This window comes from Physeter macrocephalus, chromosome 9 (assembly GCF_002837175.3).
Source record: "Physeter macrocephalus isolate SW-GA chromosome 9, ASM283717v5, whole genome shotgun sequence".
Taxonomy (NCBI): Eukaryota; Metazoa; Chordata; class Mammalia; order Artiodactyla; family Physeteridae; genus Physeter; species Physeter macrocephalus.
The window spans coordinates 37,332,045-37,345,257 of record NC_041222.1 but is presented as its reverse complement, the minus strand read 5'-3'; the positions used below and the strand labels follow the sequence as shown (position 1 = coordinate 37,345,257).

The following is a 13,213-nucleotide window of genomic DNA, read 5'->3' as shown; positions in this document are numbered from 1 at the left end:
AAGTCTCTCCTCCTCAGCTGCCTCAGAGCGACCTTCCTGCACCAGGCTCCCCAAACGGTCCAACCCAACCCCCAACTCCAGCAGACCCTTCACCACGATCCATCTCTATTCCCTTATACTACTTTTTTTCCCCTTCATTGCTCTTTTACTGTCTGACATTAAATTACATATATCTTTTTTGTCCTTCACTCCACCCTCACCCCTCCACATGCAAGCACTAGAATGTGAATGCTATGAAGGAAGGGCCCCTGCTCTCTTATTCACCATTTATCTCCACTAACTTAGAAGACTGCCTGGAACATAGTAGATGCTCAATAAATGTGCACTGATTGCATGAATATTATACGATACTAGAGAAATTTTTAGAAAATCAAAACCTCTGGGTTTTAAAAGTAGGCCTTTCTACTTTTTCCGACATTCTAGTAGAATCAGGTTTAGGTAGCAGTTTAGAGGGTGAAAATACATGTATAACTTTTACCTTTCTGACGTCACTCGGATTCGTTCCTCACAACTACAATTCAGACCTTCCATCTTCTCATGGAAGTATTTTTCCACACACTGTTCTTCAAAATTGTGAAGTATTTTCAGATCCTCCTTACTCAGGTAGAGTTCTATGGAAATAAGTATAGTGCATAAAAAGAATCATTATTCATCCTCCATAGGAAGCTGATACAGTGCCTGAGTGACTTTTCTTCCATTGGTGTTAAAAATGGATAAAACCATAGCTTGCATGATAATAGTTTGCTGCCTTGTCACACTGTATTCCTAATATTAATTGGGAAGCACTATGTAGAAATAACTGGAAACACCAGGCTGGGTCTTTCCTTTTTGTCCTATAAACAGATGTGGGAATTTGAAGGTGACTCGTGGAACAGATACATTATCTTCAATATTTTCTTAAATTAGAATACTTTTACACATAAAAATTCACCACATTTATATGCATATGGAAGTTCTCCCACCAACTGGTTTATCTGTCAAAATGACAGTAAGTAACCTACAGGTTAAAATCAAGGTTAGAAGAAGTCAAAGTCTGTTGAAATTAATCCAGTAAGTATAAGAAAGTTTTACCTTGTTGCACTGAGTTTATATATACACTGAGTTTGTATATACTAAGTTCTTCTATTGAAGAAAGAGACATTATGACCAGTCAATGGCCAATCAAGGCTATACTTCTTCCTTGACAATTACAATTAATTCATTAAAAGACACATCATTTCATGATGTTATGAAACTAATGCAATTCTACATCAAACTTCAGCAATCACATTTGGTCTACCACCTTGACTCTTACTCTGACCTAGCAGAAAAATGCATTATCTTTTGAGCAAGTTTCTAATACTTGTTAAATGTAAAAATGCTGTTGCAAAAAGGGTAAAATTGGAATATTCTCCTCCTTCAATCATTTCACCTAAATTAGGAAAAAAAAAAGAACCATTAAAGCTCTCCAGAATTTATTAGAAATGCAAATGTTCTGTAATTTTCCAATAAAACGAGAGACAAAAATATTCTTTTAAAAGATGACTAAAAGAAAATACTCAGCCATAAAAGGTGTTCACAACTCAAAGGTACAATGTTTTCTGATTTTTATGGCTTGGAAGCATCTTTCAGACACCAAAAAAATCCCCATCTCCACTCAACTCTAAATGAGTGTTTGCATTAAAGAATCTTGTATGAGTAAGGAACTTTAGAATTGTATGATTTGAGCCTTCTGTGGATTCCTGAGAGCAAACAACCCACAGAGCAGTGCCAATGATAGGTGCAGCTTGCAGTATGTGGCACGTTCTCGTGACTGTCCACCAGGTGGCACTGCTGCCCCACGTGCAAACGTCTTGATCCTCAATATAGAGAATCAAAGGCAATCTCACAAAAATTCAAGAATTTCCGAGTGCAGGGTGAATGTACCTCTGTCCATCAGAATATTTCCTCGAGTTTTATACCAGAATCATCCTATAAGCTCAGATCAAGGTAAGCCCAGGAAAGCGTTGTTTGTTATGGTGCTAGAAAACGGGGCCAAATCCTAGCTAATCCCAGGATCTCTCATGTGGTTCACACTCTCCTGTTAGATTACAGTTGTTCTGGGATGGCACTCCATTAGAAGCTGGGAAATTATAATATAAGCCTTTAAATTAACTTCAGTTGTGCTCTGACTTCCATATAAAGGCTGAATCTCTTAGGGGAAAGAAACGGAAAAGAAAAATAAATCACCAAGTGACTCAAGAGAAGAAAAATACTTCACGGAGCCAACTATAGCAGGAGCAAAAGCATGTCACCCTGACAACCTTGTGATAACATCTGTCCTCCTAAGGGCCCACCAAAATGTATAAATAGTCCACGATCCCTTATCTGAAACTCCTGGAACCAGTCCATTTCAGAATTCAGAAGTTTTCTAGTTTTGGAAAGGTAATATAGTGCATATGCCATAAATGAAGTAAAATCCCTAGTTGTAGCTAGGGCAATACCCTGAAATCAAACACATCATTTCTGCAGCAAAAATCAATGAATATCCATACTACAAGGGATAAAGAGGATAAATGGCTTACATAGTCCCATTAGCCTCTTCTGTCCAAATGAGTCTTTCTTCAACTTATGAAGAAAAAGACTTTCCATTTTCAAATGTATTTTGAATTTAGGGATTGAGATAAAGGATTGTGAATTTATGCTACCCATTTCCTCTATATCTAGGAATTATCTAGAAATGGGCCTAGCACCAGTGGGCCTAGAGGAACTACGAAAGATCTCTGAACCACAAGAAGGCATGTTCTCTTATGACAATTTGTATGACAGTCATACCATGCAGGCAATATCTGGATAAGCAAAATGAACTAGGAAAATCTCAAAATATGTCGAGTTAAGCTTTGCCAAAAAAAAAGAGAATCCACATTTCTGCATCCTGAGTTGAAGTTCTTGAAAATATGAAACATCTATAAAGAATCACCTCCATATTCAGTAGATTGGAGAACCAGAGAGCCATGATTCTGGTGAATAAATTAAGCAAAGTCTGGTTTACCTATTTCCCTTAGTCCACAAGACCTTCTGTATCCTTTCGATTTGGATTCCATCTTCAACAACAGGGAAATAAGTATGGGTCACTCTGACTACTCTCTAGGAGTTATTCTGACGTCTTCCCAGCTAAGCAGAGTAAAAACACGGGGTTTTCCAGGCGACAAAAAGCCTTTACACATTCAAGCAGAGATTCTGTTCCTACCTATTCCTTTCTTTCAAAGTATCAGCTACTTTTAGCAAAAGGTACTACAACCACGTAATGATATCCATGTTATTTACTTAGACCCAGGTGCTCAGCTTATACTCTTTTGTCCGTTAACTCCCAGAGCCTTCCATCCTGTGCCCTGAATTTAATCGACAACGTTCCAGGTGTCTTCACCTTGGATCTCCACTCTTGCACTCTTCCTCCTGCCCCACCAATGAAAACTTACTTAATCCAACATCACCCTCTTCTTGGTCATTTGGAGCTTGGTGATGGCAAAGACGGCGAAGGAGGAGACCAATGTGACTCAGCAGGATAAAAGGCGGGGGCAGCCAAGGCTTCTCATGGTAGGTCATGATGTAGCGATAGCGATTGTATTTCCACAGGTTATTTGAAATGGATTTCAGATCTATGTAAACGTTACTGTAAGTTGTAGTAAGAGAGGGACAGTGTTTTAATATGGAATCCTGAAACATAACAGTTAGATTATTGCTTTATTTTCCAACTTTTATGATTGGTTTGCCTGACATGGACGGTAGTTAGCCAGTAAAAATAATATCCATTGCATTTATGATTCTTCTTCCACCAAACAACATACATTATTCAACTTCTACAATAAAATATGCTAATCAGAATAAGCAAAAGGTAGAAATTACAATCAGAGAGAAGAAAATGCCAACATTTTAAATGCAATGAACAGAAACTGTCCTCTGGAAGTAACATTATTCTTGATTCACCATCTTTTCTCACACAAGAAGATCTTTTCAGTCCATAATTCATCATTCATGGTAAACAGCTTTAATGTCCCTCTATATCATCAACCTTATGAAGAGATTCTCCTAATGTCAAATGTGAGAAGTGCTAGAATAATCCTAGTTAAAACAGTCAAACGAAAGAATATTAATGAAGGAGAAGAGATGGAAGAAAAAGCAATTCATCCTAAAATAAGTCAATAAGCAGAGCTTCGATTCAGCAGCTAGATCAATTATTTACATTAACCCTACAATAAAAGTGACTCCTTATTGGTAGGCCACCTTGGGATTTTTCTCCCTTTAATTATATCAATTATAATATGCAGATAGTGCAGTAAATATGTTGATATTATAGAACTTGTAATAGAAGTTGTGGTGAGTGGTACAAATTCTCAAACAACATATCACCCTTAACTATTTAACTTTAAGTCTGTAACATGATACGGGTGGGGAGGACACAATAGAATATCCATTTTAATATTTTGCTTAGGCTAATATGTAATTTATTTTCTTTAGAGAAAGATGGCAGAGAAGTATTTGAGAAGGGCAGCCACATTTGGCAAATAAAAATGCAGGTAACCCTAAACTGCAGTAATGATAAAGAGAAGGAACCTGAACTATCCTGGAGAAAGCCAGCTTAAGATAAGAGGAGGAGGGACGTTTCAGAGTTCATAAAGTAGATGAAGGAAACATTGACGACTGACTGAGTTTAACAGTAGTTCTCAAAGTGCAGTCACTGAGCCAGCAGCACCGCATCACCTGAGAACAGGTCAGGAATGCAGATTCTTGGGCCCTATCCCAGAACGACCCAATTAGTGATCTGCGTCTCAGTGAGTCCTCCAGGTAATTCTGCACAATCAAGTTTGAGGGCCACCAAAATTACATGTTACTCCCACTCCAAGTGTGATCACAGCCTGCCCACCAGCAGGTGGCGACCTTCACAGTGTATTTCAGGTTCTTTGTAATTACAGAAACTGGAAAGGGGTCTTTGGACAAGTAGTCCCATCTGGGGTTGCTCAGCTTGTGTGGTCCTCCGTGTATTCACCTCAGTGAGAAGACTGGCCTGTGGGACGATTTGTCAGCCTCCATTTTTTTTTTTTTTTTTTTTTTTTTTTGTGGTATGCGGGCCTCCCTCTGTTGTGGCCTCTCCCGTTGCGGAGCACAGGCTCCGGACGCGCAGGCTCAGCGGCCATGGCTCACGGGCCCAGCCGCTCCGCGGCATGTGGGATCCTCCCAGACCGGGGCGCGAACCCGGTTCCCCTGCATCGGCAGGCGGACGCGCAACCACTGCGCCACCAGGGAAGCCCTGTCAGCCTCCCTTCTGACACCTGACGTTTTGAAACAAAAATCTCATACCCACTCTTAATGTTATTTGAAATGTCAAAAAAATAGCTACAGTAATTAAACACCAGCAAATGTTACAAGTGCATAAAATGGTGAGGCTAAAGGGAGATGATAGCTACCATATAATCTTGCAACAAGCAAAAAAGTGTTTTCCCCATATATATGCAACAACAGTCCTTTTTGTGTGTGTTCTGATTTATTTTGCTTGTCTTCAGCCTTTATCTCCTCTACTTTCTTTACTTAACTTCTATGCATCGATTTCCCTTTTCTTATCTCTCTCTCTTCAGTGAGATAATTAATGAATAAAATACCTGGTACAGAGCCTGGCATAAAAGAGGCATTCAGAAAATACTAGTTTCTTCCCATCACTTCACTTGATTTCTTTCATCCATTAAACAAATATGTGCCAGGCACTCTTTTCAGTGCCTGGGATAAATTCATGGGCAAAAAAGGCCAAAAAAAACGCCCCCAAAACTAAAAAAACAAACTGGTTCTTGTGGAGCTTATATTCCAGTATAAGAGATAAACGGGGGAAAAAATACAATATACAGATAAATTATAAAATATATTTGTATATATAAGTGGGTAGTATAAAGAAAGAAGAGTAAGGGGGACCAGGCATGCCAAGGAGATGGTCGAAGGAAAGGGGGCTGCACTTTTAAATAATATCCTTAGGTTAGGGCTAATTAAAGAGGGGACATTTGAGCAAAGGCTTGAAGGAGGTGAGAGAATGGACCACACTGATATCTGGGGGAAGAGCATTCCAGGCAGAGGAAACAGCAACTACAAACACGCTTGAGTTGTTTGAAAAACTGTGAGGGGCCAGTGTGGCTGAAGAGGCATGGATTCGGGGAACAGTAGTGTGATGGGTGACTGGAGAAGTAGCAGGGAAGATAGGTCATTGAAGAAACTTTGACTTTTACCCAGAAGGAAATGGGGAACCTTGAATGGTTTGGAGCAGATGAGTGACATCATCTGACATATGTTTTAAAGGTCATTAGGAAATAGAGTGATTAATTAATTAAGTAATTTTAAAAATTTAAGTGTCATTAGGGCTACTGTGTTGAGAACAGAATATAGGGGCCAAAGACAGAAGCAGAGAAATAAATTAGGAAGCTTTGTAGTAGTAGCAGTGGGGTGGTGAGAGGCGGTTGGACTGATGATCTATTTGAAGATGGAGTCAACAGGTATTCCTGACAGTGTAGAGCTAGAAATATGAGACACATTAAGAATGCCAAGGTTTTTGGTCTGAACAATGGGAAAGACGAAGCTTTGACAGAAACATGTGGTCTTCCTTATAGATTTGGGAAAGACTACAAGCAGAATAAGGGTATGTTGGGAAAGAGGGGAGTCCAAGAATTCGGACATTTGAAAGTTCAGAAATCTATTGGGTTGGCCAAAAAGTTCATTCGGGTTTTTCCGTAAGAGGTGATGGAAAAACCCGAACGAACTTTTTGGCCAACCCAATATTATACATCTGACTGGTAATGGAACAGGAGAGCTGGATCTACAGGACTGAAGTTCAAGAAAGAGATCTAGACTGAAGATATAAGTTGGGATTTGTCAGTATATATATATAGGAAACTGAATAAGATCACCAAAGTGTAAACAAAAGGTCTGGGCCCAGGGACATTCCAATGTTAAAAGGTTGAAGAGAATATGATGATCCAGAAAAGAAGACTGAGAAGAAGTGAAAAGTGATAAAGAAGAAAACAGAGAATGAGATATACTGAGAGCCAACGAAGGAAAGTTATCAAGGACCCTTTAACCAACTTTCAGCCTCATCAATTGTTACTCTCCATGATTCCAAATTATTGCTTAATTACAGTGTATGATCTCCTTTCAGTCTGCTTTTATTACACTCTCTATTTATTGTTTTTTCTCTTCTCATACTCTGCTGCCTTCCTGCCAGTAGTTCCATGCCCATATTTTAAAACCATAGTAATTAAACATGAAACACACAAAAAACAAAGGTTACATGTGAATCTTTCAAAATACCTACACCCATTTCTGATTCATACAAAATAACTGTATTTGATTTAAATAACCTACTTGAAAAAAGCAATCAACAGGTTCACCATGATGATATATTGCACGAAGAGGTAGACAGCTTGCAGGAATGGAGTAAGAAAAGAACCAGGAGGGCAGGACGGCTGGCTTGAACAAACTACAAATAAAGAATTTAAAAGAATGAGAGATAAGGTGAATCATAGTCCTATGACTCTAGACAAATATTTAGCATATTGACTTAGCAGAATACCACAAACTCTTGACATTTTTAAGATTCAGATGGTTGTTTTCCAGGGTTCTTTATTACTCTGAGTATCTACAAAGGTTCAATTGCTGCATAGTGGCGGAATCCTCTACGTACCATCTATCTCTGAAGCATAGACTTCTCCATAGATCATCCAGTATGGCTCAAACACAATATCTCGAGCAAGGCTCCAGGATGGAGGCTCCTTTGGTGAAAGGATGGCCTTGCGTGCCACTCCGAAGCTCAGCAGGACGATGGCCATGATGATCACAATGTAGAACATGTTTGCTGTCTGCAAAAAAGCATGGCACAGCCAGAAGTTTACTACAGATTTGAAATTTAAAACAAATCAAACACCTGCAGCCATCATAATTATACCTGCCAATAATAAGACTGTCTAGTCATTGATCAAAATGCCTAGTCCATGAATGGCTGGATTTCCTTTGGCTAAAACATTTTGTTTTCTCTGCACAGTATATGTTTCATGTCAATGTAGTCTATGGAGTAATTTAAGTGTGCTAACTGTAGAGGATCTGTGCTTCTTTTTTTAAGATGTGATGAAATATGAATAGCTTTTGATTAGCTAATATCTAACTTTTTTATCAGAGATTAGGAAAAGAAAAAAAAATAGGGATATTCAAATTGGTAAAATGGCTCCTTATTCCCAGGATTATCTTCAGGAGTTAGAGTCTGAGAAACTGATCAGGCCAAGAATCTGCTCCAAGGTACTGAACTCCAAGATACTGAACATCCTAATGAAGTGAAGAATTTTTTTTAAAGATGCAAAAACAACTATAAAATGATGTTTGTTAAATCCAGTGGTTCATTAACTCCCAAACACGTAGTCTTTGTATTAAAAGTAAGCCTGATTGTTATAATGCACAATGGAGCACATACAGTACACACATGTACTATACACACATGTATATATAGCACATGTACTGTAATTTTCTAAAGGCTCTTTTAAATAATTCATTTCAATTACTAAATGTACATCAGTTCAACCCACTTGTTCCCTGTGGCAGAGACATACTCCATGAATATTCCATGAGCTTCCCTTCCATGAGGCAGAAGCCACCTGACCTATTCCTGGCCAATAGGCTGTGGAGTAACAGTGATTTGAGTCACTTCCCATCCAGAGCAGTTAAAAGCTGTTAGATGTTCTCCATCCCTCTTATTCCCTGTCACAGGAAACCTCAGAAGCCACATGTTGACACAGCTATGTCCCAAGATGGAACGATTTGAGATCCCTGAGTCGCTGGGTAGAGGGCGGCCTCCATGAGCATACATCAATCTTTGTATCAGGGAGAAATAAACTTGTGCTAAGTCACTGAGATACAGTGATTACCTCAGCGTAACCTACTGAATTAATACCAATGTCACCAAGACCAGAGAAAATATTGCTGGTCTAAGAGAAAAGTATAAAATAAGAAAAATCTATCTTTGGAATCCTGGAGGGTCTCCCTTTTCTGTCTTCTTCCTTTGTTTCAACACTACCTTTCCTTCTCAAGAACTTGCCCCTTCCCTGCCAGTGAGTATTCCAGAAGAAAAAGCAAAGATGATCTTGAGATACTGTCCTTCTTAGGTTCTGTGCAAAGCCAGTTGGACAGGGCTAATACAAGTGCACAGTGAGCTCAGATGGCAGACAGAGTCAGGTGGCCCAGATTTGAACCCTGGCTCCCCGACTTACGCCTTTGGGAAATTTACCTGAACTCCATTTCCTTGAACATAAAATGTGGATAATAAGAGTACCCATGTCATAAAGTTGTTTTGAAGATTAAATGAGTTAATACATACAAAGTACTTAGAACAATGTGTGGCCCACAGTAATCACTATTTAAGAGTTGGCTGGGGGTGGAGAGATAAAAAGACAAATCAATATTTCAGCAGAAAATATTATTGGCGGTAGCCTCACATAAATTTGGCCCTCAGGAATTACTGTGCTCAGAGACAAATATGATTCAACCCCCCATTATCTGACCCTAACGAAAAGGGTAAGCTGAGTATTGTAATCAACTACCCAATATGCTATCCAAGGACATTTGTTAAATATGAGTTTATGGTTATAAGGAAAGTGGGGATGAAGTGTGTGCTTCTTTAAATAATTTCAAAAGTTAAACCAATGTATGTGAACCATGAAAGCAGAACTGTTAAAAGAACACTAGATTATACAGCAGACTGTACTCACCATTTTTGCAATCATGGTCACATAGGGACCAGCATGTTGATTCACAGCAAAGAAGTCCAGGAGCCGTGAGAACCAGAATATGATGTCAATGCAGTATATTAGTCTTCCCGCCGTGTAAAAAGGAGGGTCACCCCACCGAAGGCCAAAACCCACCAAAAACAGGCCAGTAGCCACAGTTTCCATCAGATTCCAGTACTCGCTAATCCATACCTTCACCTTTTGAGTAAACTTCCCAGGTTCTGAAATATAGACCTGAAAGATGAAAGAAAGAGGGAAACTTAAAGAATGGGTTATAACCCAAGATCAATATGATCTTTAATACATCCACTGTTCTTTTAAGGAGTATTATGAATCATGCCAAACCTTAGATCATAAGGGGATTTTGGAGACGTAAGTTATCCTTGGGGAATGAATTATTTAAACAATTCTATAAATGTAGTTTAATCTCACTGTTAGTACTGGCCAGCTATTTAAAAACAAACTAGAATTTTTTTAAAAAAAGAAAAGTTTTTCTAGCTTTCATTAATCCTAAACTAACACAGGGAAACACCAAGACATTTAAAACTCAATATTGCAATGGAATATAGCTGTAATTCCATTTCATGACTAATAGCCTAGTGCAAAGAAACCAAAGAATACTGTAATCTGTCCCCACTACTGCTATTTAGTGAGTAGTTAGCAAATTACTCAGAACCTGATATTAGAATTCACTATTATAAGAAATTACCCCTGCAACAGAATATCAGACAAACTGAAATGTAAAACAGCAAAAAGCCATTTTCCCTGAAGCATAATAAAAAGGGTAGAATTCGGATAACGTTTTTCTGCTGAATTGTTTTCTACATAATATACAAGGTTGGTCATATTAGCTCTAGGACAAAATCATTGTATGTAAATGCACAGAGGTAGAGAGAGATACATATACAATGATAACTAAAACAGCCTGAGTCATACGGTATGTGATTGCAGTTATAACTGGATACAAATATTCATTCCTTTTGTTTTAAGTGACTCATTGCAAACTAAAAATGAAAATTTTGCTTTGCTTTGTTTCTTGGACTACTTGCCCCAGTGGGATTTTTATCTTAAATGTTCAAAAATGTTTAGTAGGAACTTTCAAAAACTATAAATGAATTCTTTACACATTGCACAACTTTAGCCATTTATGTGCCACTCTGTGACATGAAAGCAATAATATGCAAGTAACGTTAGGCTATAAAAAAACATCAACTTTATAAAGAAAAAACACTTTTGGGAAATCAAATAGTTGGAGGGTCTAAAAACAACTAGATACCATCACTCTAGAACTGATAAACACACTAAGATGGCCTCTAAAATAACTGCTTTCAAAGAGCAGCAACCAACAGAAAGTATTTGGCAACAATAAAAGGCTGAGATCAGAAATTTTCCCCCTAATTACCTTTCCTGTAGCATACAAATCAGGATCGTTGCCTGACTCACCCTCATGCTTGACCTCTCCATTTTCATTACCCAAGCGCAGAACACGTCTAGCAGAGGTATGTAGAAGGCAAAGGTAGAAGGGATAACTCACCTCCCTGACTTTCTCAACGGCATTGGTGAAGATGTAAATGATAATGAGCCACTCTTGCACAGTGGGCTGGGGTTGCATCTCCACCAACACGGTGTAAGTGAACAGCATGAGGAATGCCAAATACACCATCTGTGAGGGGGACATGGATTCCCTGGACATGAGTGAGAGTCATAATGGAGGATGCCAAGCAGACACGGACCCAAATGAACAGAAACACACACATGAACTTCACCATGATAGCATGAAAATAGAACTGGGACCACCCTCTGATTATTGATGACATAATTATCAAAGAAGGCATAAGAATCCACAGTTTTCTATTCTAGGAATTTGTGGAAGGAAAGAAGATCACTGTTCTCAAATGCATCGAAATGGGCACAGTCACATCTTGTTGACTCCTGACCACAATTTTCAGAACCCTGCACATTCCGGCATGGACACAGTCAGGCCAACAGCAAGCCAAGAGAGAATCACACACCTTCCCCTCCATTTAAAAAGAAAACGTGTGTCCCAAGAATGCCAAAGGAGCAGTGTTAGTAGGTGCCTATTTTCAAATATAATAAATTGTGATATTTACTATTGCTGGGAGTTTTATTTTATGCTGATTAAAATATTCTGGTTACCACTTATGGTCTGGGTTCACCTCTTCTAACACATGACTCACTGGGCCTATGCAGATTACAGAACTTAGCCAGGCAGCTGTTTCATGGTCCTGAGCTTTCCATAAGTGAGGAGTTCCCAAAACAGGCTATGCCACCTAGAGGCTGCTCTGCCCAGAGCATTCAACCTAGACCTGCAGGAAAATGCCTCACTAATGCCACTTGCCAGGCTGGTGGAGTGTGATCTCTGACGCAGGCCGATGCCACTGCATACAGAGTATGATAACTTCCATAATGCAGGTCTACTAAAGGCATGACAGGAATGCAGAGGATGAAGTTGGATTTGAGACTTGGAGAAAGAGGTATATCAGTTGAGTCTTGTAGGATGAACACCATTTCCAGATAAGCAGATAAAGGAGGAAACAGTTTTCCATTTGGAAGTGGCAGAACAGAAATAAAAAAAGCTTAGAGGCTGGAGGTTAAAGAGCCAGAAAAGTATACATTAGTATAATAGAAGGACAAAGAAGACAAGATACAAAAGGGAATTTTTACATAAACTGCACATCTATGAGATGCAGATATGTAAAAGATAGAAATGTATTTATAAACATTAAGCATAATCCTTCTAGTGAATTTTAAGCATTTGTGATAAACTGTTAAGTTAAAATGGTTTAAAACTGCTGTGTACACTATGATCTCATTTGTGGAAAAATTTGAAAATATTTGGATAGAAAAAAGTTGAAAGCAGATGTTAAGAATTGCTATCTCTGGGTGCTAGAAATATAATAAAATTTGATAGTTTTTTTCTTAAAAAAAAATTTCTGGTTAGTGGAAATGTATTGTCCAATTGTGAGTCTTTGTAGTTAAAGACTGTTGACATTTTTATCTACAGCACTTAAGCACTCACCCTGACACATGACAGTCATTCAAGAAATGTATGTTTAATTACTGTGTATATTAAACCTAGATTTCCAGTCTATTCAAAGAATTAAGACACGGTAAACACGTACACACAGATACACAGTGATTAATAGCTTTGTGATCTTATCTAACATTTTTATCTTCTTACAATTCCCAGAAGTAGAATAACTATACACACATTTAAAACTGTGACACATATTACTAAGTTGCCTGCCAGAAAGGCTTTATCAGTTTCCACAATCACCAACAAAGCATGAGACGGTGCAGTCTTTTCAATAGCTTCAGAGACAATGCACAGTGCTAGCTAATATACACGTATTAAAAATCCCAGATCAACAGAGAGAAAAGTGCCTATGTGTGTGTTCCTTTTCACAAGAATCATATTATTTTAACCT

The 13,213-nt window shown here is 38.5% G+C and overlaps 1 protein-coding gene across 1 annotated transcript in view; it reads right to left on the bottom strand.

Annotated features, from left to right (window-relative positions):
- TRPM6 (transient receptor potential cation channel subfamily M member 6) overlaps positions 1–13,213 on the bottom strand; it is a 142,416-nt gene that overhangs the window by 45,280 nt on the left and 83,923 nt on the right. Inside the window, 6 exon segments of the mRNA XM_028493867.2 lie at positions 479–611; positions 3,438–3,631; positions 7,357–7,471; positions 7,676–7,850; positions 9,747–9,998; positions 11,299–11,427. Of these exon segments, the coding sequence (XP_028349668.2) occupies positions 479–611; positions 3,438–3,631; positions 7,357–7,471; positions 7,676–7,850; positions 9,747–9,998; positions 11,299–11,427 (998 nt within the window).